Source organism: Mugil cephalus, chromosome 3, assembly GCF_022458985.1.
Source record: "Mugil cephalus isolate CIBA_MC_2020 chromosome 3, CIBA_Mcephalus_1.1, whole genome shotgun sequence".
Lineage (NCBI taxonomy): Eukaryota > Metazoa > Chordata > Actinopteri > Mugiliformes > Mugilidae > Mugil > Mugil cephalus.
In genome coordinates, this window is record NC_061772.1 from 24,084,197 (window position 1) to 24,109,624 (window position 25,428).

The following is a 25,428-nucleotide window of genomic DNA, read 5'->3' on the forward strand; positions in this document are numbered from 1 at the left end:
TGTAGGAGATTAGACGAGTAGGTTCAATAATAAAAAATGATCTCTAACGTATCATATCTACTGTCAAAGGGCAATGCTCACTTAGTGGGCTTTTGTGTAATAGTATAGTAATGGCCTACTAGTGTTTTATTGATCTCAGTAAAAGCTATGAGTGTTGCGCGGCTCATGGCAGATTCTCAACAATATCTGACAACAGGATTTTTAATTATTAATAATTCATAACAGCTGTATATTGTAACAATAAACCATAGCTTTTGTGAGGAAAATACAGTTGGAGATAATGGGCTTGTGTTTGGGGGAAATTCCACAGCAGAAAAATACAGAATGTGTGTGTTTCACTACAGTGGGCGTGAAGTGAGCAGAGTATCTGGGCTGCCAGGGAATGCCAAGGGACGGCCCCGACTGAAAACATGGCAAAACCGGAACAAGGGCAGATTTCAAAATTAAAGCATTGTAGACTTTGCTATTTTGCTGTACCATTAAAGTGAACGCTGCGCCTCGCTGTATAGTCTTGGCATATATCCAGGTATCGATTTTGGATTAAGGTGAGGAGTGAGGAGATGGTGGCCATCTTGATTAATAGTTAAGGATTTTTAGTGACTGACTATCATAATTCTAATATATATATATATATATCATCTAGAGTGTTTGATGTTGCATGTCTGAATTTAACCTTTACGTGCAGCATCATTCACACGGGATTTATCATCTATTGATGTTATTTTAGTTTGCTTTTATAAAATATTTCATAAATTCAACTCAGTATCTGAGATTCCCTTGACTCGTGACTTTTAATCAAGTATAACTTCATCTTGACACGTCATGGGCCTTCTGAGGGTGTCCTGGGACGTTTTATTTTATTTTATATTTATTTATTTATTTATTTATTTATTTTTATCTTATCCCTTTGGCATAGCATCGTGGTAACCTGACTTAAAATAATATATTATAAAATAATATATTATATTATATTATAATATATATTATATAATATATTTATAAATATATATATTATATATATTATATTATAATATAATATTATAATATATATTTATATAATAAGCCCCCAAATAGGTCATAGCCTACATATTTTTGTTTGTTTTTTAAAAAATATATCATCGTTATTCGATTTTTATTTTTTGCAGTTGCGTTTTCAGTCTAATTTATTTATTAATAATCTCGCCCTTTTCCGCCTTTATTATGCAACTTATTTTATACGTGTCTGGTTCGACTCATCATACATATGTTCATTTTTATTTCGCAGTCTTTCACTTTGTTACTTTTCCCGGCCGAAAGTTTCAGGTGGTTACTTTGCGCGTACACCGGAAGTCACAGCGCGTGGGGCTTGACAGAAGCCTCGGAGCGGGACTCTGGACAACACAGCTGACAGCTGGGCAAACCGAGCTAGGTCGGTTATCTGATCACTTTCGATTTAGAGTACAGGCGTCGATCGCCCTGTATCCATCGCTCCGCTGTGAGAGAGGGGCCAAATCCTTTATGAATCCAACTAAAAAGCCTCCGCTGTGACCATGCTGAACCCACCCGGAGCGACACTTTGCCTTTGTGTGTTGTTGATTGTGTTGGAGACTGGTCAGTGGGGAACTTGTTCACCGGCTGGCGCTGAAAGCTCTGGTAAGTACCTCCGACACTTTGCTTTCATTTCTGCGTCACCGCTCATGTTTTGGACTTATTATTTGGATAACTAACAAAAAAATAAATAAAACTTGAGACGCACGGAGTCACAAACTTCCTCGGCCACAACAAGTGGAGGCAGAACCAGCTTTTTGTTGATCCTACTTTTTATTTGTTTGTGTTACTTTAAAGTTGCGCCCAGTTTATTTTCAACCACTTACTCACCGATCCGACAAACTGCACACTCACTCTTCCTCCCTAGCTGCTATGTCATATTGTTAACCTGCTAACATGTCTGCTACTGTCCGTGTACGAGCATAAACACACAGCGGTGAAAACGCAGTGTGAGGTTGTTCTCTGTGTTAAATGAAAATCATTTACCCAGGTTATATCTTTACCAGAGCAGGGTGTGTATTCGTGTAAAAAAAAGAAAAAGAAAAAAGAAAGAAACAGGTTTCTCATGTAAAACACACAACTTGTATTAGAATAAGAGGATATGTTACATTGCGGTTCGAGCCTTAAGAGGATCAATCAGCAATTTCGAAGACACATTAACCTCGTGTAAAACGTTTATCTTGCACAAATGTTTTTTTTCTTACCTAAGTTGCTTAAGCTTATTTTCCTGATGAAGGGAGCCCAGCTGTTCCCTGGTGATTAATTTCTTGCCAGCACCCCAGACGCTCAAACTTAGTCTTTATCTTGCAACGGTGTCATATCTTGAAATGTTTTTATTTATTTATTTATTTTTAAATGGCTTCTTTACTTCTGCTGTCTGCTAAATGTTTCCCCTTTTCTTAGCCAGACTGAATATGCTATTTTTGTTTTGTGCCCACTAGCGGAGTACATATTTGTCTGTTTAAATAGGCAACTTAATTTTAAAAGTGAATACAAGACCTGTGCTACCGTGGGCCTTGGCCCACATCTAATTTTGACCGTTGTAAAAATTGCTTGAAAAGCAAGGGCGAGATCCCGATCTCCATTTACGAGCTTCCTTATTTCAGGGTGGAAAGGATCCATCGGTTTAAACTGTTATCTCGTTTCCATCTTTATCTTCATTCCAGTCAAGGGTTTGCGACAATTGTCCAGATGAAGTCAGTCAAACTGTCCTGTTTTCTGTCCCATCCTCACAGATGAAGACGCTTTCACCATTAAGCACTTGGACACAGGGAAGTGCCTGGCCACGGGGTCCTCCTCAGACTTGACTCTCGCCGAATGCGATGCGAAGAGCCAGCTCCACCTGTGGAAATGGGGCTCCAGCCACCGGCTCTTCCACGTGGCCTCGTCCCTGTGCTTGGCGTTGGACGTGCGCTCCAAGACGGTGTCCCTGATGGACTGCGCCTCCAGCAGCCCCCTGGGGTGGCGTTGCCTGGACACGGCCGTTTACACCGTTTATCAGATGGCCCTGACGGCGAGCCAAGGCAGAGTTACGGTCAAACGGGACGGTAATGATACTTGGGTGAGAGGAGGATCTGGACAAAACATCTGCGAGAAGTCGTATCGCGGTGAGTGTTGATTCCTTTCATCTGTCTCGGACAAAGTGCTCTGGAGAAGACTGTTGGTTAGGAAATGAAAGTAGTGTCAAGTTCGCTTTGTGCCGAGTGTAATAAAATCATATTTGGAAGAGGAGGACTGAACTAAATGTGGAGCTACCGCAGCCTTGTGATGCAAGCCTCCTTCGCTCAGACCTGTGTGTAATTTGCCTTCTTGTGTTACATGACAAACAGGTTGTAGCACATTTTAAAGCCTGACTGGTTGGTTGACTTTGTCCCTATCACGTGTTGCTCCTTTATGGTCAGATCAGAAGCAGGAAAACTTCCTCTGTGGTTTTTGTATTTCAGGGGGACAGTCAGCCTCATCGTGTGTGAGGGTTGATTTTCACTTTCTGTTCATTAGTATTGCTCACTAAAATTGCTTTAATGCTGTATCATATATTTAATAAAACGTCCGATTTTTTTTTTTAATTAAGATCTATTGAAACTGATACTATTTCTTATCCTTACCCAAGATGCTATTAATAAATTGTTTGCCCTGGTATAAGGTTTAAAAGGGGACAGGAAGTTAACTCATCGCCATGTAAATTAGATCAAGGTATTTTCCAAAGGATGCATTAACGGTCCACAGCACCAAGAGTTTTTTTTTCATGAAAAAGCTTGAATATTTAAAAACAAGCCACATTTAACAGATCAGATTTTTGCCGTCTTCTCGATAAAAGCACACCTTTTATTTCCACGAATTCTCTCTCTGTCCTCTGAAACGACAAGTTGACATTGTTGCAATGATGCAACTGTGTGTGATAAAAGTGTGTGTGTGTAGAAACCCACGTCCTGTCTAGGGCTGTGCTTGTGCAAAGAAAAAAAAAAAGACCGCTTCAGTAGTGTGCAGCAATGCATCGGATTTCATTTAAGACATCTTCTGTTGTGACACTGTGCAGATGTCACACAGAGCAGCCTTCTAATGCATCTTGGACTTTGTTCGTATCTTTTTTTTTTCTGTGCAGTCGTCCACACCATAGATGGGAACTCTGCTGGCGCCCCGTGTGATTTCCCCTTCAAATACAACGGCAGCTGGCATCACGGGTGTCTCACCGACACAGATCTCCCCCAACGGTCCTGGTGTTCCACCACCTCAGACTATGACCAAGACAAAAAGAACGGATACTGTCTAACGCCTGGCATGTGTTATTTTTGTATTAAAATACTATCATATTTTGTCCTATACAATATGTCTTAGCAGAATGATTACAAGCTATACTCACCCCCCCCCATAATGACCCCATCTCTTTGACTCTGCAGAGGAGGGTTGCCAAAATCTGTTTGTGGGACCGGAGGAGAAATCCTGTTATGAGTTTGTCTCCACCGCTGCGGTGACCTGGCACGAAGCTTTGCATTCATGCCGCAGCCAGGGAGCTGATCTGCTCAGCTTGTCCGGGCTCGAAGAACTCAACTCCAGAACCTGTAAGACTGGGCTTGTTGCTAATCCTAGCTTCTGCTCCTTCTTCTTCACTTGTCTCCTGATGAAAATCTGAAAAGTTAGCAGCATGATCAAATAGAGAATGGCTCATTCATAAACAATAAAAGCTCAAATAATAAGTCTCTTAGACTTATATGACTTAGACTTTATTGATCCACAAGGGAAATGACTTGGTCACAGTATCTTGGTAACAAAAAAAAAAAAAAAACACTATTGGAAAACACTTTTAGAAAAATAGGTGTAATATTAAAAAAATATATAATAAAACAAGCGTACAAATCTAGATGAAATAGAAATTACATGTATAAATGAAATGTGCCTCAAAGACGAAACCTCAAACAAATAATCAGTTTCACATCAGTTTCTTGTTTAGTCAAGCTAATTTCGAGACAGACCTTTGTTCCCGTTTTTATCACATAAAAACCAGCGGAACGGGGGATTTTTCCTTTATGCCTTTGTCACTTTAATACTCGGCCTCTCCTACTTACTGTATAAAGGAGAATAATGTCTGGAAACCTATGGCAAGGTTGCGTAAATCATCTTCATACTTTCTGTCTCAACTCTAGTCCCTCATGAACTGTGGAAAAAGGGGGTTTCTTTCTTTTTCTTTTGTTTTCATTTCTTGATCATCACACTGGGATTTCCACAACTTTACTACGAAGATCAACTGGAAATAGGACAGAGGGAGTTCTTTATAAAATGCTTACAATACAATACTGCCGTCTGTTCCAACATTTCGTTTATGCCTTGAGCACGTCACATGTCGACAAGTCAACGCAGCTATATATCTGCGAGACTTTGACTCCTTTGTGCGTCTGACCCTTGAGTAACGCATACTTGTTTTACGGAGATTAAAAATCCCTCGGCAGAGTGACAGTGACAGTTCTCTCCGTCCAGCTGACTATCCTTCGATATCTGCCAACTCCTCTTGGCAGATATCGAATCCTGACTTGCACTTGCTAGTTTCAGCCTTCGACTTCTCCTCTCCTCTGTGTTTGCCAATCAGCTTATCATGTGTCTTCGCGTCAAGCTTTTTATTTTTTTTATTTTTATGTGTGTGTGTTCAGTTCCATTTCCTTTATTAAAGTAACTCCTTTGTGCTTTAATGTTGCATTGTTCAGTCCTGAACGGCCTTCAAGCTATGCCTGAGAGGATGTGGATCGGCCTTCACCAGTTAGACACTTCTCAAGGCTGGCAGTGGTCCGACGGCTCTGCTCTCTCCATGTTGCGCTGGGAACAAGGTGACAGTGACTATTAAATAAATGCTCTCCCTTCTGTGTCAAATATCACTTCACTTTCTTTCTCTGGGATATTTGAGGACTTGCATACCGGGTCAGGTTAAGTGAAAGTGGTAACGAAGGTGCACCTGAGGTTGTTAGCATGAGGTTTCTTGCATAACCAGAGTAACATTGTTCTGCTTTCCAGAGACACCTGCTCCTTTTAGCACACCAAGACCTGCATCCTGCTGTGATCTGCTGTGCGTTGCTTGCCTTTCTACGAGCACAGTTCGTGTTTGTGTCAGTCAGACAAACAATGAGGCTAGTGTTGTAAAGAAGCTCATTGTGCCTGGTTATTGGACACAGTGTGGAGTCGGGATTGTTTGTGCTGCTGAATAACCCATTAATAGTTCTGAATAGGAGGCTTTATAAAGCTCTGCTGGCTATTTTAGTATGTTTTTTTTTTCCTCTTTTCTCGTAGGAAATGTTTAAATTTGAACATCAATAGCACTGCAGCCGTCTGTGCTTCTAATGATATGAGCTTTTGTGGTTATTGTAATTTACGACTTGTCAGCATTGCTTGCCGCACAGCGTTAGACTGTTACAGGAACACAAAACATTGTTTCTCCTCTCTGTTGAACTGAGTTGTTAAGTTGTTAAGCTGAACTACATACATCTGAGATACCCAGATGTATGTGCCTCATCTCTCCCCTGGTCACGGTCTGTACGTGATGTTGTTATTTATTCCGTGTATTCGACAGGAATGCCATCCGCTTCCACCATCATTGAGTCCGACTGCGGGGTCCTGAACCACCAAAAGAACTACGAAACGGAGTCGTGCAACAAGCGGCTGCCCTACATCTGCAAGAAGAGCGTCAACGCCTCTGACACGGCACCCCCAGGTGGGTGAGCTGCTGTTCTGTCTGCAAAGCTCAAGCTTTTGAACTGAATGCTAGTGCCAGCATGCTAACAAGCAGGCTAGCAGGTATAAGTCGCACGCTCTACGTGGGCGGCACTGACCGTCGCCTTGTTTGCAGGGCCTGACTCATCCTAGTATAAGAATAGGCAACGTTTGTGAAGTGGGAGAGGATGAGGCAGGTTAATCTGACAACAAGCTACCAGATTATTTCCTATTTTTACGTCTTATGTCTTTAGTCTGCCTTTTAATATAAAAAATTTGCTTTCAGCTGAATGCTTATGTTAGCATGCTAACAAGTTTTAATTCAACCCTGTTCACCATCATAGTTTTAGCATGCTAAAATTAGCCACTATTAATTGTTAGCTGTGTTATGGCCACCTTATTTATCTCTCTCTCATAGACACAATAGATGTTTCTATTTCCCTTTCCTCTTTTGAGGTTGTAGCAAATTAATTTTCCCTTTTTTCCCTTGGCTGAATCACTAATCTCACATCCACTGCCTGTCCTGCTTCCTCTCTACAGAGCCTTTCGCATATAAACAAACGCTGTGTGACGACGGCTGGGTCCCATGGAATGGATGGTGTTACAAGTTAGTGAAGGACACGCCACAAAACTTTACAAACGCCCAGCAGCACTGTGACCGTACCGAGGGAGGAACCTTAGCTAGTTTTCACTCCTTCGACAGCAAGGAGATGATCAACACTAATTTCCATTCAGGTAAACCTCTCGTTTTCAAGTTTCCAATTTTTTAATAGTACTGTTAAAAGGAACAATATTTACGTTTAATTACATTTTATCTGGATATTTGGCTTTTAAGAGGTCTCTTGAATTACACACCACTGCATTTTTCTTCCCTTCGAGTTTTGAGTCTGATGTTAAACTCTTTCCGTTTTGTACGTGGTATGTTGCTTCAGATGGCAAGTTTTTGGACGTGTGGATCGGTCTGACCGGTGTCGGCAGGAACTCGACTGTCTTCACGTGGGCCAACAAGGCACCCGTTAACTTTTCATACTGGGACCAAGACCAACCAGTTCAGCCCTCTCAGGATTCCAGCTGCGTCTTCTACACTGGAAAGGTGCGTGCGTTTGTGTAGCACAATCTGTTGCATGCTGCTCCCCACAGTGTTTGAGAAGTCAAGGGTGTGTATTTGTTCTCCTATTTATACTAGCCCTATTTACCCTCCACAGTCCCATGGATGGCGAGTTGGGGACTGCACACAGAGGCTGCCTTTCATGTGTCAGAAGAAAGGAGAGGTCAATGAATCAGCAACACAGCCTGGATGTTCCTTTGAGGATGTAAGTAGATTTTTATTTTTTTTTTGCACTATCTATGCATAAACATTGTTGCTTATTGTCTTTTAGATCAAGACTGCAGTGCTCACAGTCTTTGTTTACAAGCATTATCTGTTCTTCTGCTCATCTTGCGCATGACCTTCATGTATGCGTCAACAATAATCAGGAAATCTTGCGAAAACAATGTGTCGGCGTCAAGCAGATCCGAGGCTGTCGGCAGCTATTGTCTGAACCAAAGAAAGAGATATATGAATCTAAACACAAAGATATGATAGTAGGGTGAAACTAAAAATCTGTACGTTCCCATCACAGACGTGTCTCTGTCGAAACAAGGGACAACAAAAGTTAAAAAGTTAAACTTTTTACCTAGTAGGTTTCAGAATTAAACCTACCCAGGTGATTACTTATGTTAATTATATATAAATATATATAATATATTTTTTTGTTTTGTTTTGTTTTTTAAATACCAGATCAGAAATCTGAACACTGGATTAGATGGGGAAAAAATATTTTTTTATTAAGATATTAGATTTTAGTGTTGATGTTTTTTGAAGAGAGGACTCTTTTTTTTATTAGTGCATGAATCCAAATATGATGTCAGTATCCAAAAAACGGTATATAGAAATAAGACATAAATCAAATTATTAATGTTGTACAGAGGGAACAAACCTAGAAAAACCTTCGAGGTATGTACTGTATATAGAGAAAAGTTTAATATGTTGATTTCTACCACATTATGAGAAATATAAGATATTTGCATATTTCCCCACTGTGGGATAATTACCGCATTGTCTTGACTTAGTTTTATGCTTTTTGAATGTAAACCACTATTAAAGGTGAAAATTGATAAATGGAGAAAATGTAATCTGTTTGATTATACATTTATAAATACATTATACATATTTACATTTCTCGAAGATAAAGTGTAGTGAAATGAACGTGGATTTTTTTTTTCCCAGTAATCTCAAAACTGACTACCGCATAAAATAATATTTTTGTCTTTAAGTGTTGTTGTTTTGTATTACCCAGGGTTGGAGACGACATGGCAACTCGTGCTATCAAGTGAACACCAAACAAGTGTCTTTCAAAGACCACTGTAACATCACTATAAGAAACGGGTAAGGTGTACGCATGAATATCTACTGGTACAGGTCAAAAGGAAGACCTCCACTTCTGACTAGAAAGTAGATAATTACTCATTCACAAATTTAAACATATTTGTAATTATTATTTTTCTTGTTTGTTTTTGATTGTTCTGCCCAGATTTGAGCAGGCCTTTATCAGCCGTCTACTCAGAGAGCAGATAGGCAAGGGCACTCAGTATTTCTGGATAGCGTTGCAGGATATCAAGAACACAGGAGAGTACCAGTGGCTGAGCCAGGATGCGGTTACCTACGCCAACTGGGGCTGGTTTCAGCCAGGTTAGTTCAACCACAAAGCTATATGGCACCCCTCAAAACCTAGTGACGTAATGATAGATTATAGTTTTATCATATGCTGTATGTGATTCTGTTTGCAGAATGTCTGTGTACAGGATTCTTGTAGCATTACAAGCATATAAACACAGGAATATGTGGAGATACGTGTGATACGTGGTTGAAGATTTGTACACAAACCATGCAAAAAGTTCGTCTCGTCCAAAATACTGACTTTATGTACTTTTGCTCTCGAAATGGACATCTTGTTTAAGTAGGGCCACATCACAGTGATCTAAATATGGAGGAAAAGGCTGCTCTGTCCACATAAAGAATGTGACAACATATTACAACATAGAAATACCTCTACCACGACAGACTACTGTCAACAAGCTAATTTATTCTCAGGCTAGGTTCAACACTAGACAAAAGTTTAATGTTTGCCACTGCTCTTAAGTTTCTTTACCTTAGTTAAGGCTGTGATAACAAAGTCACATTTTCATGTCTATTGAGCAAAATTCTGTTTCCTTTATGTGTGCACTTCAGATCGGGACGGGGGTTGTGTTGTGATGTCTGTTGCGAAACCCCTGGGCAACTGGGTGGTGAGGAACTGCACCAATTTTAAAGCCGGCACCATTTGCAGAACCGACCTCAGTCCACCTCCGCCGCCGGAACCGGAGCCGGACTCCAATGCGAGCTGCCCCTCTGGATGGCTGTCCAAACCAGGCAACAGATACTGCTACAAGGTCAGAGCCTGTGCCTTTGAACACCTGCGATCATGTACACTTTTTCTACATGTGTATGTAGAAACATGTGTTCATAAAACCCAAGGAACGAATACTTGCATCTTAAAGCACTGAATGCATTTTAAAACTTAGACTGCAGAATTCAGAGGCAACAAATATTTTTGTTTGCGCAAGTGTGGTCAGATTTTTTTCGCCTGCAGCTCTTCACCTAGCAGCTCACTCTGGCCGCTCCTCCTCGTTCTGTTATGTTTCAAACTTCCAAAAATGATAAATGAACATCATAAATTTGTTATCAAAACAAAACTTTTTCTATCTAGTGAAAATTTGGAACCCCGCTACCAGATATATATTCATAGATTAGCAATAAGTTAAATTCGAGATGCTTTTGTGGGTGTGCCATAGGCTCAGTCACTATTTTTTACATTATTTGGTGATAGATGGTGACTTAACAGACATTTATTTTAATTTTAAATTTAAATCAGTTTGTCTGTGCAGTTGTCACACATTGTTCTTGCTTTTTTTTTTTTTTTAATGTGACATCTGAATTGCTTTTGTTCTTTGACTCCAGTCTTTGGTGTGGGTGTATACATAGGTGGGTTCGTAGGTAGGTACGAATGTACATAGGTAGGTAGGTAGGTAGGTGCTTATGTAGGTAGGTAGGTAGGTAGGTACTTACGTAGGTACGTACGTAGGTAGGTACATGCGTACGTAGGCAAGTAGGCACATACGTACGTAAGTACATAGGTAGATAGTTACTTATGTAGGTAAGTAGGTGGGTAGGCAGGTAGGTAGGTACGAACATATGTAGGTAGATAGGTAGGTAGGTTTGTAGGTATGTAGTTACGTACGTAGGTAGATAGGTAGGCAGTTAAGTAGGTAGTTATGTACGTAGGTAGGTGCTTTATTCATCCCAAACTGGGAAATTTCACAGTTGCAGCAGCGATGTAGGCACTCAACACCATACATACTATATACAGTGGGGGAAATAAGTATTTGATCCCCTGCTGAATTTGTAAGTTTGCCCACTTCCATAGAAATGATCAGACTCTGGTTTTTATGGTTGTTTATTGGTTATGGGTATAGACAGAATATCAATCGAAAATGCATAAAAAACACACAATCTAAAAGTTATAAATTGTTATGTATTTTATTAAGGGAAATAAGTATTTGATCCCCAACAATTCACTTAGAATTCAGGCTCCTACAGATTGGCTGGTGCGCATGTGGCACACAGCTGTGCTCAGTCAACTAATTACCAATACTCCTGATCTTAACTCGTCATGTATATAAAGCACACCTGCTCTAAGAATCAGTTTCTTACATTCCAACTTCTACAGCACCATGGGAATGACCAAAGAGCTGTCAAAAGATGTCAGGGACAAGATTGTAGACCTGCACAAGGCTGGTATAGGTTACAAAACCATCAGCAAAAGGCTTGGTGAGAAGGTGACAACTATTGGTGCCATTATTCGCAAGTGGAAGACCCATAAAAGAACCATCGACTGTCCTCGGTCTGGAGCTCCCCGCAAAATCTCGCCTCATGGAGTGAGGATGATGATGAGAAAGGTGAGGGAGCAGCCTAAAACAACACGGCAGGAGCTTGTTAATGATCTGGAAGCAGTTGGGACCTCCGTCACCAAGAAAACAGTTGGCAACACACTGCGCCGTTATGGATTGAACTCTTGCAGTGCCCGCAAGGTCCCCCTGCTCAAGAAGGCACATGTACAGGCCCGCCTTAAGTTTGCCAGTGAACATCTAAATGACTCAGAGAAGGCTTGGGAGAAAGTGCTGTGGTCTGACGAAACCAAAGTTGAGCTATTTGGCATTAACTCGACCCGCCGTGTTTGGAGGATGAAAAAACGTGAGTATGACCCAAAGAACACCATACCCACGGTTAAGCATGGAGGTGGAAACATCATGTTTTGGGGCTGTTTTTCAGCAAAGGGTACAGGGCAACTTCACCGCATTATGGGGCCAATGAATGCAGCCATGTACTGTAACATCTTGGACAAAAACCTTCTTTCCTCAGCAAGAACACTGAAGATGCCTCGTGGGTGGGTTTTCCAACATGACAATGACCCAAAACATACTGCCAGGACAACAAAGGAGTGGCTCAAGAAGAAGCATATTAAGGTCATGGAGTGGCCTAGTCAGTCTCCAGACCTTAACCCGATCGAAAACCTGTGGAGGGAGCTGAAGCTCCGAGTTTCCAAGAGGCAGCCAAGAAACTTGAAGGATTTAGAGACTGTCTGTAAAGATGAATGGGCCAAAATCCCTCCTGCGCTGTGTGCAAACCTGGTGACCAACTACAAGAAACGTCTCATCGCTGTGCTTGCCAACAAAGGTTTCTCTACAAAGTACTGACTTGTGTTGTGCTTGGGGATCAAATACTTATTTCCCTTAATAAAATACATAACAATTTATAACTTTTAGATTGTGTGTTTTTTATGCATTTTCGACTGATATTCTGTCTATACCCATAACCAGTAAACAACCATAAAAACCAGAGTCTGATCATTTCTATGGAAGTGGGCAAACTTACAAATTCAGCAGGGGATCAAATACTTATTTCCCCCACTGTAACATGAAAACATAATATACTCTATACACAATATTTAAAAGAATTATAAAAATAAGTGAATGCAAAAGGAAAAAGAAATAATGTACAGAGCGTTATCTGTCACATAAAGATGAGTATTTGAACAGCAGGAAAGATTTCTTGTAGCCTTCTATGAGAAAACAAAGTCGCCTTAGTCTCTTGGAGAAGGAGCTCCGTTGTCTGTGTATCATCTGGTGGAGGGGGTGGTCAGGGTTATCCATGATTGATAACAGTTTGTTTAGTGTAGCCCTCTATGGCGCAATCTTCACATAGACATGTTGAGATAAAAAAAGCTTTATTCTGCATTTACAGAACATGTGACCATTCTCATAATAACTCTCATTACATTTTGTACATACTACTGTTCATATTTATGTTCATACTCACTGTATATACTATATACAGATGCATAGATATATATTCTGTTTTTTAATTCTGAAAGTCTATTTATGTCTTTTTACAGTTTTTCCATTCTTTTTTCATTCCATTTTTATGCTTGTTCAGGTGTTGTTTTTTATTTTGTTGTACCACTGAGCAAGATTCCTTGTATGTGTTCACATACTTGGCCAATAAAGCTGATTCTGATTCTGATTTTAGTAGCTGTTGTAAAGTTTTGTTTGCTCTTCCTCAGGTGTTTCATGAGGAAAGGCTGAGCAGAAAACGCTCCTGGGAGGAAGCCGAGAGGTTCTGTAAGGCTTTGGGAGCCAACCTTCCCAGCTTAACAACTGTGGAAGAGACGGAAACCCTCCACCAGATCATCAGAGAAACTATCAGGTTCGCTTTTCTTTTTTTTAAAGCTGCGCTGTGTGGGACTTTCTGACAAATCAGAATTGTTTGTTGTTTTGCCCTTTTAACTCGCTTGGTATTGAGATTCCCGGTAACACTGGCACTACCGGCCACGTTAACAGAGAGAGGTTTGTCTTTGTAGGCACATTTCCCAAAAAACCCTGCGTCTTTATTTGAGTTAACATTCAGGACTTTAACTCGATTGTCAAGTTAAACTCATCTCCTGACTTCTATTTGGCCGGGGAACCATTGAATCACTTAAAACAGTTGGGTTTTGGAAGAAAGCTCGGGTTAGTGCTAAAGGTTAACGGTGGTTTATTTTTCTCGTCGCAGCGATGACCGGTACTTCTGGGTCGGCCTGAACAGGAGGAACCCAGCTGATCCCTCCTGGCAGTGGAGCGACGGCCGTCCAGTGAGTACAACATTGACCCTGAACCCCTACCCAAACACATTATATGAAGATGTCACGTTCGTTTTACCTGTTTTACCAACTGAAATTACATCTTTTATTTATCTCAAACGCATCATATGGGGTTTGCACAGACTTAGTATTGCATCACATTTATTTAATGTCCGGAACAGGTATCTATGGACGCTTTGTACGAAGACTTCCACAAGGACGACATTTACAATCGGGACTGCACTGCTTTCAAGGTACGCTGGATGGATTTATCCAACTTTAAACATGACGTAAACATTTGCATTTATTCTCCATTCCCATACCAAGTTATGTATTTTTTTTTAAACTTACACTCTTATCTTTCACTGGGTTTATTTAGCTCAGATATTGCTTGTCTTACAAAATGCAAGAATAAGCAGCCAGTCAAAAGTACTCCATGTTTCTTTCCCCTGAATTTGGCCATAATGATAGCTGCCTTTCGTTTGACTCCAGAGTAGAGTTCCAGCTCCAATTAATAAGTAATTTTTTATCTTTTTATCACTATGACCTGCTTTCATTTAGGCCGATGCCTTAGTTATTGTGTGTGTGAGTGTGTGTTGAAATAAACTGTCACTGACCTATATGTAGGAAGTGAACAAGCCCTGTGATTTCCTTCTGGATAACCTTTCTGAAAACAATCTGTCCCCCCCCCCACCAGACAATGAAGAGCACCATGAAGCACATTTTGTTCCTGCTCCACGACATACATCTCAAACGTTTCTACGCCACGCCGTTTCACTGCGACGCTAGGCTAGAGTGGGTCTGCCAAATACCCCGCGGTAAGTCACGAAACAGTTGCCGGTCATTAAGTTTGGGGGTTGTCTAATTTCACTGGCTACAGTTTTATATAACACTGTAAGGAAATAAAGAAATGTACAACGATTAGGCATAACATTATGACCACCTTCCTAATAGTGTCTAGCTTGTGCCCCCAAAACGGTTGTGACTCTTCAGAGAATGAACATGAGCCTTCTGGTTGGAGGCCAGGTTAACACCTTGTGCTGTTTTTCATGTTTTTTTTACTTTTTCCTTCATACATTTTTAGTGTCATTGCTATGGTGTGGGGGTGCCTGGTATTGTCTACGTGGGTGCTACATGTATAAGTAACATCCACATGAATGCCAGGTCCAAAAGTTTCCCAGCAGAACACTGAATTGTCACAATGGTCAATATTGTTAACTTCTTCTGTCAGTGGTCATAATGTTGTGGCTGATTGGTGTATTCCTCCACGTAATTATAAAAACCAGACTAATTAGAAAACAAAATAAAGTTTTTTGCCTCTAACTATTTTTTTTTTGTCAATGCTTCAACAGGAAAGACACCAAAAACCCCAGAGTGGTACAACCCTGGTAATGACCCCTCCGTCTTTTCAGAATCTTGAATGTTGAAAGTCTTGAAGAGTTTTGTGTGTTTAATGATTTATTCAACTTTAACAACTTCAGAGTATCTTTCGTGCTCTTTAAAAAAAAAAAACGTTTCCTAACAAAATGCTTTAATTGTCTGTCTTTTCAGGCGGGCACCACGAGACGTCCATCTTTGTAGACGGAGAAGAGTTTTGGTTTGTTAAGGAACCGAAATTGTCTTTTGAGGAGGCAATTCTCTATTGCAAAGCAAACGGCAGCAAACTGGCTGTTCCAAACAGCTCCATGGCCGCCAGCCAAATCCAGCAGCAGCTAAAAAAGGTAAGTGATGAAATGCTGTAAGCGGCCGCGTAACGACCGGTGAGGAATCCCGTCGAGTCAGGACCAGTTGTACAGTTGCAAATATGCTATTTCACAGTTTTTAGTCTAAAATTATTGGAGGCTTGATTTGAGCCAGAGGCAAACAAAAGCTGCTTTTTCTTTTCACTGTTGATTTAGTTCAATTCTAAGGCCCTGGCGTAAGGTCAACATACTGTTAACGCTAAAACATTAACATTAAAACATTAACATTAACATGTTTTTTTATCATTTTTAGCCCCTTATCATCAGGGCCATTCTTTCCACTATATTCTGGTCATGGAAAACTTGTAGCTTTCCTTTAGATCACATCTGGAATTAGTTAAACAACAAAAGAGTTATTACTACTTCATAATAACTTAAGATCAGTGTCATAAAATCATGGAAACATTCACGACACAGTGAAATATAGGCCACCCCAGATCTTGAGGCAATTATTTAATTAGTGGAGAATCAATATTAATTAAGTGGTACTTAAACTTACATGTTTTGAACAGTTGTCAGTTGTCAGCAATGAAGGCTGGTGGGTCAACATGAGGGATCCTTGGCGGATATTCCCCATGACGTAAGTCGCTACAGTCACGAAAACTGAGCACACACTTCTCATGCTCGTACTTGTGTGATTAAAATTTGATGGTGATATTGACTGGATCAATAAACTTTCTAGGTACTCCCGGATGTACTTACACAACTTACATTTCCGGGGTAGATGTACCATCATCACTTCAGAACACCCCTTTCCACGTATGTATATGCTACGTGCTTTTTTTTTTTTTTTTGTCTTATTATTTGGACCAAAAAAAGGGTAGTAACTCAGTCAAAAAGGAATCTGTCCTGTTTTAAAAAAACAGTGGAGGGTTTTTGTGTACTGCTTTTGTAAATGACTGTGAGAGTCTGTAGTGGATGAATTATAACTATCTATTTACTCTTTAGAATTTTCTCTCTTTTAGTAACTTAAACAAAGCTGTTAAATCCTTTATTTCTCTTCAGGTTTAACCCTTTATAGGGCACTCATTGAAATACTTGGAAATTCTAAATGTCAACCCTGGAGTGTTATTGCAAAGACTTTTTTACTTTTGTGAAATTTTAAAAAGTTTTGATTTCCATCAAGAAAAAATCATCAAAATGAATGAATATACCATATATGGCTCTTTATTTAGGCCATTAGAACATAAGTGATGATTCAGGCACTTGTCAACATGCACATTAGATTAGACAACATTAAGCCATTTCTTTATGGTCCATAATATATAAGTTATGCTCAATGTTTGTGCAGAGGTTGAGTTTGCAGACCAAATTTGACCTGATAATGTTTCCTTGATCATCTCTGATTGGCTGGGTGAAAACCGTGTGCTTCTAAACCTCACTGAGAGACATAATTTAAAATGTGTGCCATATATGGTTCCTTGCCCCACAAAGGGTTAAATACAAACCTGGTTCAGCTAAGGAAAGACGCAGCTGCACGTCTCACTCGTTCAAAGTGTGGGTGGGTTGGGTTTTGTTTTCTTGTATTTTGTCCTTTTATTTGTGTTTTGCCCTCGTGAAAATTCCAAATGCTGAGCCAGTATCATTTTTTTTTGACTTGCAGTGCATAATCACATTTGCCAGCACCAGATGTCGTTTGTGTGTGAAAGACAAAACGTCACGTCGGTGGAGATAAACCCTCTGGACCCTCATCCTGAAGGACTGCCGTGTGAAAAGACCTCGAAGGCCTTCCGAAATAAGGTTTGACACGTGACACCCAGTGGAACAGACTTCTTTTGATGTTATTATCATTTTATTGATTATTACTCTGTAGAATCACTAGCTGGGTTTACATGGAGACTTTTTTCTCATTCCGATTAAAGGTTTAAGGTCAGCTGTTTACATGTGAGGTGATCTATTCCGGTCTGATGTTTACATGCACCACTACTTAATTAGTTGCTATTATTTTTACAGTTTTATTATTAAAGCAACCGCTTAATTCGGAAAGTTTGTGGGGTCACATCCACTTTTGGATGGACCTTTTATAATATTTCATTTTTTTTCCTTTCATTTTTTCAAATTTCATTCGGTTTGGGCCTGTTTATTCTGTTTGACATGTTTATATGGAGCATTTTCATTCGGTTTGGACTTCTAAACCGATTGTAATCCGAATATGTGGCTCCATGTAAACCCAGCTAATGTTAAAAGATAAAGGAAAGATGATGCTTTTTATACTTTAAAAGGCCAAAGAAACACTTACCACTTGCACTTGTACTCTATTTGTGATGATTCCAGCAGCAGCAGCATTTAGGTTTAATAGATAAAGATTTAAATGTTATCAACTTTTTACTCCCTGAGAGCATGTAAAAGAAGAAACACACATTTCCTCTAGAGACCTCTAGAGATGCCTTAATCTTTATCACACTGGCATTGTGGTTAGGGTCACCTAAAAAAATGTATCAGTAAAAAGCTGTAAATTAATAAACAAGATCTGATGAAGTGATTCATATTTTTTTTTAGTGTTACATATTGATGACAAGCCAGAAGCCTTTGACATACAACTATGCAGATGAGGAGTGCAGGTCGGCGAGGGGAACCCTGGTCACTATACATGATCAGGTGGAGCAAGGTGAGGACATTTAGTATTATTCTTATTATTATTTATGAAGCCAACAAGCCAACTATGCTGCTCTTAAATGCATTTGTTATGTTATGAAATCAGTTAAACGAGAAAGGTTAAAATGTAAAACATGGATTCTCGAGCGAACGCAGAATAAATGTTCTCTCTGTGTGTTTCAGACTTCATCAACACCCTCCTGCCATCATTTCTAAACATGAATACCACATGGATTGGTCTGAAAATCGAGCATAACGAACCGTCTTGGGCTGACGGCACATCGGTCGACTACAGAAATTTTAACCCTTTGCTTCTGGGCAAGCGTAAGATGATAAAAGTCTATGTAAGTCGCTCTCACCTTCATCTTCACTTGTGTAAAAATAGGGAAAAGGTGTTACACAAATCTTTTTTTTTTTTTTTTTTTTTTTTTAAATACACATTGTTTCCTTACTTTTTTTTTTTTTTTTTTTTTTTTAAAGGCATGGGATCAAGGGAGTTTCTGTGTGTACACGCTCAGAAATCCAGACACTAACATGCTGGGTACCTGGGACTACACTGCCTGTACAGACCCACAACATTTGGCCATTTGCCAACACTATGCAGGTACGTCTCCACTTAGAACACCTCCTATCATGTATTTATCCGTTTTTTAATTTTTTTCACAAATCTTGAGTCACGTAATCTGCTGTGACCCTTGTCCATCGATCGTTTGGGATGTCAGAATAATCAATAGATAACGAGTCTTTAAAGAGTGCCCCACGGGTGCGTTTCCTTTGCTCGTCATCGTCACGCAGTGATACAGTTTGTAGATTCCATTTGTTTTGCACTTTCTGAGTTCAGCTCACCAAAGTCAGAAAAACCTTTTCGGTTTTTGTTTAACTTACTCCTTGCCGTGGTGTCCCTGGAAAGTAAAATGCATTTGAAAGGTAAAAACAATTCATAGCAAGCCATCCTCTCTTGAGGGTGGTGTTCAAGGTTCAACGTCTTCTGTCACCTCTGTATTGTAAAATATGTGAAAATGCGGCTCTCATCATCCACCATCCATCGGCAGAGTCAGGCCTCCGTTGTCGCTTTGGAATTTTAATTAAACGCGTCATTTATTGCAGATAAACCTGCAGAGCCCTACATCGAGGCAGAGCCCTTCACCGTCAACAACCACACCTTCCTGCTGCTCGCCCAAAACCTCACCTGGTTTGAGGCTCTGGAGCAGTGCAGGAATAAAAACATGGACCTGGCAAGCGTGCCTGAGACCTTAGTGCAGTCCACTCTCACCGTCTATGTCAGCAAGGCACAGATACCCATGTGGATCGGCCTCTTCAGCGAAGACGTGAGTGTGCAGAGGAAAGTCTCGGATTTTTAATTCAGCGTCGCGACAACTGCTCTAACCTTTGGTTTCTCGCTCAGGACGGGGTCCACTACCGCTGGACTGACCACAGTCACACCGTGTTCAGCCGCTGGTCTCCTGATGTCACCGGCGGCTCGTGTGTTTACCTGGACACAGACGGCTTCTGGAAAACCACCGAGTGTGAGGCGGAGCTGAGGGGCGCCATCTGCCACAAACCACACAGTGAGTGAAGCTCGGACTGGAATTGATTGACGGATGAAACATTTTTATGGACAGGAAAAGCTGGGGAATTTAAATTTCGTCATTTTTTTCTGTGGGTGCATTTGAACACTACAGTAATGGAGAAACTGTGTCTGTGGTAACAGGTTGAAGAATCGGTTGCAGAGGAAATTTAGAAACTTTTTAGAAACTTGTGAATTGAGTCACAGCTTCCCTATTTGCCATCGGTTAACTCTGGAATTTTCTGCATTTTCTGCAAATTATCTGAAGTCTTAAGACATTTCCTCTCTGATCATTTCTCTTATAGGGCTGAGCGGTACACTGGTTCATAGAGATACTGGTGTTTTTTTTCCCGTTGATGATATTTTAGCTTTTTATGAATGAGAAAAAAAATGTTGCGCGCAGACTACAGTTATTACGGTAGCTGATCACGCTGCTATTGTCGTTACAGACGTAGCAGTTTAAATATGTCTAAATATGAATAAATACACCAAGCTAAATTAAACTTAATTTCATCTTCATTTCATCTTGATAACATTTAATTCTTCTTTTTTTGAATGTCCCCAGATTTTTGCATCAGTAGTCAGCGCTAACACAAGGCCATGCAAACCTGTTTACTGCTAGTGTGGGATAATTGTAGAATATTTACTCATCATCACAGTAAAATAGTCCATCCTTAGTCAATCTACTGTATTAATTCCTCTCTCAACCAGTAGAAAATGTTTTGCACATGTAATTATGCATGAAAGAAAAAAAAATACCATAATATACCGTGATACCGTCAGAATTTCGAAAAATGTGATGTACATTTTTGCTCATACGGCCCAGCCCTAATCTCTTCTTTTTTTTGTTGCTGTTTGAGTGTAGCTCGCTCACAAATACTAAATTACCATTTATTACAGAGGAGACCATCATCACACCCGATGAAGTTGCCGTGAAGTGCCCCCATAAAATTAACGGCCCAAACTGGATCCCCTGGAAGAACAACTGCTACTCCTTCCAGCTGGTCTCCTCCAGATGGGACTCGTTTGACAGCAACAATATTCAGGACACCTGCAAAGATTTACGTAAGAGTTTGCGGCCATGTGTTACCATGTCTACCTGTGAAACATTCTGTAACAGACTGACGATGCTAATGAGGGTGCATTCATGTCACAGATGCGGACGCAGCCGTCCTAACTATTCGAGATCAGGAGGAGAACGAGTTTATCAGGGGCCAACTTGTACCGTTTCAATCCTTGGTGCAGTATGTGTGGCTGGGACTGTTCAGAGATGACACTGGTAGGTACTTTTTTTTAGACTCTGTAATTTACTAACCAGAAAGGTCATACACAGGTGCACCAGATCTTTCTAACTCTGCTTATGTCATCGTATAAAAGGTAAATAGGGATTTTGTTCTGTTGCAGATAATCTGACAAGGTGGTACGATGGCACGATTGTTCAATATTCCCAATGGGCACTAGGCCGGCCGGATTTAGACAAACCGTTCATGGCTGGTCTCGGCATTGAGGGCACCTGGATTCTCATCGAAAACAAAGAGATGTTCTCCGAGTTCAAACAACAGGCAATCGTGACCTGCAAGCTGGATTATGGTTGGTGTTTTTACACTCTCTTCTTTACGTCTCTCTTAACACCGTTACTGAAAATACATACGTGAAAATCCACTTCTAATCCTCCTCTCCTCAGACCCTAAAGATCGGTACAACCAGTCATCCAAGGATTTTCAACACTACGGCAGCTTGACTTACGTGGTACTGACCAAAAGTGTGACGTGGTACCAGGCTCTGGAAGAGTGTGGTCAGCGCAGAGGCCACTTGGCGAGCATTCATGACACCCAGCACAACGCACACTTGAGGCTCATTGCCAGGACGGATGGCTTCCCACTCTGGATTGGACTGTCGAACCAGGATGTAAGAATTTTGTGCTTTTAGAGAAAAAACGTATTTATCCCTGAAGTTCTTATTTTGGATTTACGTGAGCGTTTAATGGTGTCCCTCTCGGTGCAGGTCAGCGGCTCAGTCTACGAATGGTCCGATGGAACAGCGTTTGACTACAAGCCCACCATCACCGAGTCACAGAAGGACTCCGGTGGAAGCACGCTGAAGGCCAGCTGTGTTTATATAACCCCTAGTGGAGACTGGAAGAAGATCAACTGCAACACTTTAATAGACGGCGCCATCTGCTACACCACCTCCATCACCACACCTTCCCAGAGTAAGACCCGTTTTAAAAATATAGAGCCTCCTCTTTCATCACGTAGGAAAAGGGAAACTGAAAAGGGGAATTGACGCTCATCCATCTCGTCCTTGTATTGTTATGAATCAGGAGCCAGACTTCAAACCTCCTCAGAAGCCAATAAGTGTCCTCGGCGTAATGGTTTGTCTAAGTGGGTCCAGCACAAGGATCACTGTTACGCCTTTGACATGAGTCTCTACAACTACAGCGTCTACAGCATGGACCAGGCCAAGACGATCTGTCAGAAGATGGGTGAGTTGTCATTTTGTTATGTGGAGGATTATAGTTTATGTTCATCTGAGTGAACGGGACTCAACGTTTTTCTTCTCTGCTCATAGATGCTCAACTTCTGACCATCAAAACCCAAGAGGAGAACGACTTCCTGGCCCAGTACATCTTGAACGACTCTCTCATCACCAGTCGTGTGTGGCTCGGCATGGACCTGGATACTCAGGGTAAACCCAGTATTTTCAAATAGAGACTTTAGACACTACAGAAACCAGACACAGGCACAGTCCGCAGGTTAGTTTCAGCATACGGGTATCAGACGTGGATATATTCACGCAATCTACATTTTTCGTTTCTGCATCGTTTGCACAAATATGATATTACCGCCACACAGTTAATCTGGAGGCGAAAACCGCTCCAAACTGGTTCTGAGTGTGAAATGTGGTCCGTTTACATGTAAAGAAAATGAAAGGGTGATCACAGTGTGGCAACATTTTTATTTATTTTAGTTTTTTGCTTTATTATCTGCTGTTAAACTAATGCCAAAACATTATAACCACCTTTTACAACTCACAACGTAGAGGAGACCTGATTCGACAGAATCAGGAATATAAAGGGCTTGTTTTTTTTATTTATATGTATATATATATATATATATATATATATATATTTTTAAAGGCAAAAAAAGCGAGACATGTGGTCTTCCAGACTTTTTCAATCAGGGCCTTTATTCGCTACTTGACATCCAACATATTTTAGTAAAGGGGTAAATGAAGGCAGAGGAGCCAATCACGAGGCTGCATATTACACAGTGACTGTCAGGTTTCCTGCAATTGGCCAAGTTTCGCTTTGTTTATGTTGCACATGCTTGAAATAAGAAAAAGAACACGATGTTAATAATGTATATTCACAAAGTTTAATATAGAACACATATAGTAGATAGGGGGTCCCTACTTAATCTCTCCATCGGTTTGGGGTTCTTAGCATGAAAAACGTTAAAGACCACGGCGGTAATGTTTTGACCAGATCGTAAACTAGTCCTCGTCGCTTTCCCCTCCCAGGTAATCCTTCATCCTGGCAGGATGGCTCACCCGTGGATTACGCTAACTGGAAGTCTGGGGCCAGTACCGTGAAAGTGTCTGAACCCAAATGTGCCGTGATGACAACAGGAGACAGTGGAACCTGGGATCGGGTCAGCTGCAAGGCTAGCCACAGTCGCGTCGTCTGCAAAACTGCAGCAGGTGAGCGTCGCAGCTGAATCAAAGGAAAAACACTTTGCATAGAAGGAAAACATGCATAGAAAAAATGCATATGTAATACAAAATATATGACAAAAATAATTAATGTGCGAGGTTTTCAGGCACCTTGTATTTGAATTTGAAATACAAACCTTGTATTTCAAATTCAAGTTTCCAGTGAAAACTTCATGCTTTTCAAAGGTCATGCAATTAAATTCACAGCAGCGTCAGAAACATAGAATCTGACTGCTTCGTTTTTGATCCCCATGTTCAGCCGGCTCTCCCGTGGCACTGGGCCTCTTCATCGTGGTCCTCCTCTCCATCCTCTCCATTGTCGGCTTCATCATCTATAAGAAGAGAAGGTCCAACTTCTCCTCCACCGTCCGCTACAAGAGGACGTACGACGAGTCCGACGCCACCAGTATAATAGACGCCGACTGAGTCCGCTTACTTCGTCCGCCTCAGGGAGTGTTCGTGCGCCCGTCCACTCTGTCTGCATTTGGCTCCCTTTCAGACAGAGTGAACGCGGCAGTCCTGCTGTCCCCTCCCCCTCGTTTTTTTTTTAATTATTTATTTATCCTGCTCAAGCCTGAAAACTTTCGAAAATGATGATGTAAAACTGTAAATATTGTTTTGACAATTGTGAATATCTGCCAATTCATTTTCTTAATTGGGGTCAGATTGTGTTAATTAAGACTACTGTGTTGTGTTAATGTAAATGCTTGGGCCGGGTTCAGTCTGGTAAAACCGATCATTTACAACGATGGGATTATTTTCTTTCTGTTCATTCGCCAAATTATGCAACGTAACACTTCCTGTCTCAGCCTCCCTTTCAGGTGAAATTGCACTGACGCTTGAGTGACTTCAAACTTTCAGAAACTGCTGTTGTGTTTTTCTTTTACGCTGTACAAATAATGAACTTTGAGTTCTTTTTGCGTAAGTTGAACAAAAACTATTTCATTAATAGACTTTTAAAAAGAAACAGATCAACTTTTTGTTTTTTTGTTTCCTTTCGAGTGTTATATTTGCCGATGAGTGCTCCTCCCTTAAATACTCATTACACTCCATAAACAAACTCATACAAGTAACAACTCTGCCATTGAGCTCCGAGCTCTGACAAATCTCAGCAAACTACTTTTTAAACTGTCTGAACTGAGAGGTAACGCTGGTCTAATAAATATTGTTGTCTGATTTTAGTGGTACTGCGCCTTTAAATCAGCAGAGAATATAAAATCTCACTGACTGTGCCTTAGAACATTATTTGTGATAAAACTTTTCTTGTAAAAATATTTAGAGATTACACTGATTTGTTAATGCCTTTAACTATAGTTAAAAATCAAACTGTCTCAGTCTCAAAAACAAACCGCGTGTAAATGACTGTGGATCTGACTTTACTATGCACGTAACTACTGAGCAAGAATGCACTTTAATGCGCTGTGGAGATGTAGTTCCTCTATCATAAAGCACAACGAGGATGTGGAGTTGGTTTTTTTGTTGTTGTTTTTTTACAGGTGTTCAGATTGCACTGGTGTTATGCTGCATACGCTTTGTAAATACGTTTGTCTTATAACTTGAGAATGAACCAAAGATGCTCAAGAGCTTTTTGAATGTTAAAATCTTTCCCCTCAGTTTAAGGAGCTGCCTCGAATGTGTCTTAACCCAAGTCACGACGTTTTAAGTGTCACTAATCTGTCATATCAAGTTGCAAACCAAATGTTTTTTGTTTGTTTTTTTTAAAACTTTCCTATCACTCCTGCACAGATTTACCAGCTCAATCAGGTACAGTTTTCTTCCAATAAAATGTCCTGTCTAAGAAAAGACTTTTTTATCCTGCAGTCTTGTTTTACTG

The 25,428-nt window shown here is 40.5% G+C and overlaps 1 protein-coding gene across 1 annotated transcript; it reads left to right on the plus strand.

Moving 5' to 3' along the window:
- The first annotated feature begins 1,331 nt into the window (after positions 1 to 1,331).
- On the plus strand, positions 1,332 to 25,399 carry ly75 (lymphocyte antigen 75). Its single transcript, XM_047580622.1, has 35 exons — positions 1,332 to 1,632; positions 2,763 to 3,134; positions 4,130 to 4,303; positions 4,425 to 4,586; positions 5,724 to 5,843; positions 6,581 to 6,721; positions 7,261 to 7,455; positions 7,653 to 7,813; positions 7,926 to 8,033; positions 9,060 to 9,148; positions 9,294 to 9,451; positions 9,992 to 10,191; positions 13,422 to 13,564; positions 13,910 to 13,988; positions 14,159 to 14,230; positions 14,674 to 14,794; positions 15,329 to 15,364; positions 15,528 to 15,697; positions 16,231 to 16,298; positions 16,401 to 16,477; positions 17,322 to 17,458; positions 18,218 to 18,326; positions 18,497 to 18,657; positions 18,794 to 18,917; positions 19,421 to 19,641; positions 19,719 to 19,881; positions 20,781 to 20,945; positions 21,037 to 21,159; positions 21,285 to 21,470; positions 21,565 to 21,788; positions 21,885 to 22,092; positions 22,204 to 22,365; positions 22,452 to 22,568; positions 23,403 to 23,582; positions 23,854 to 25,399. The coding sequence occupies exons 1-35, from the start codon at positions 1,530 to 1,532 to the stop codon at positions 24,018 to 24,020; spliced, it is 5,196 nt and encodes a 1,731-aa protein (XP_047436578.1). The 5' UTR covers positions 1,332 to 1,529; the 3' UTR covers positions 24,021 to 25,399.
- Positions 25,400 to 25,428: the final 29 nt, after the last annotated feature.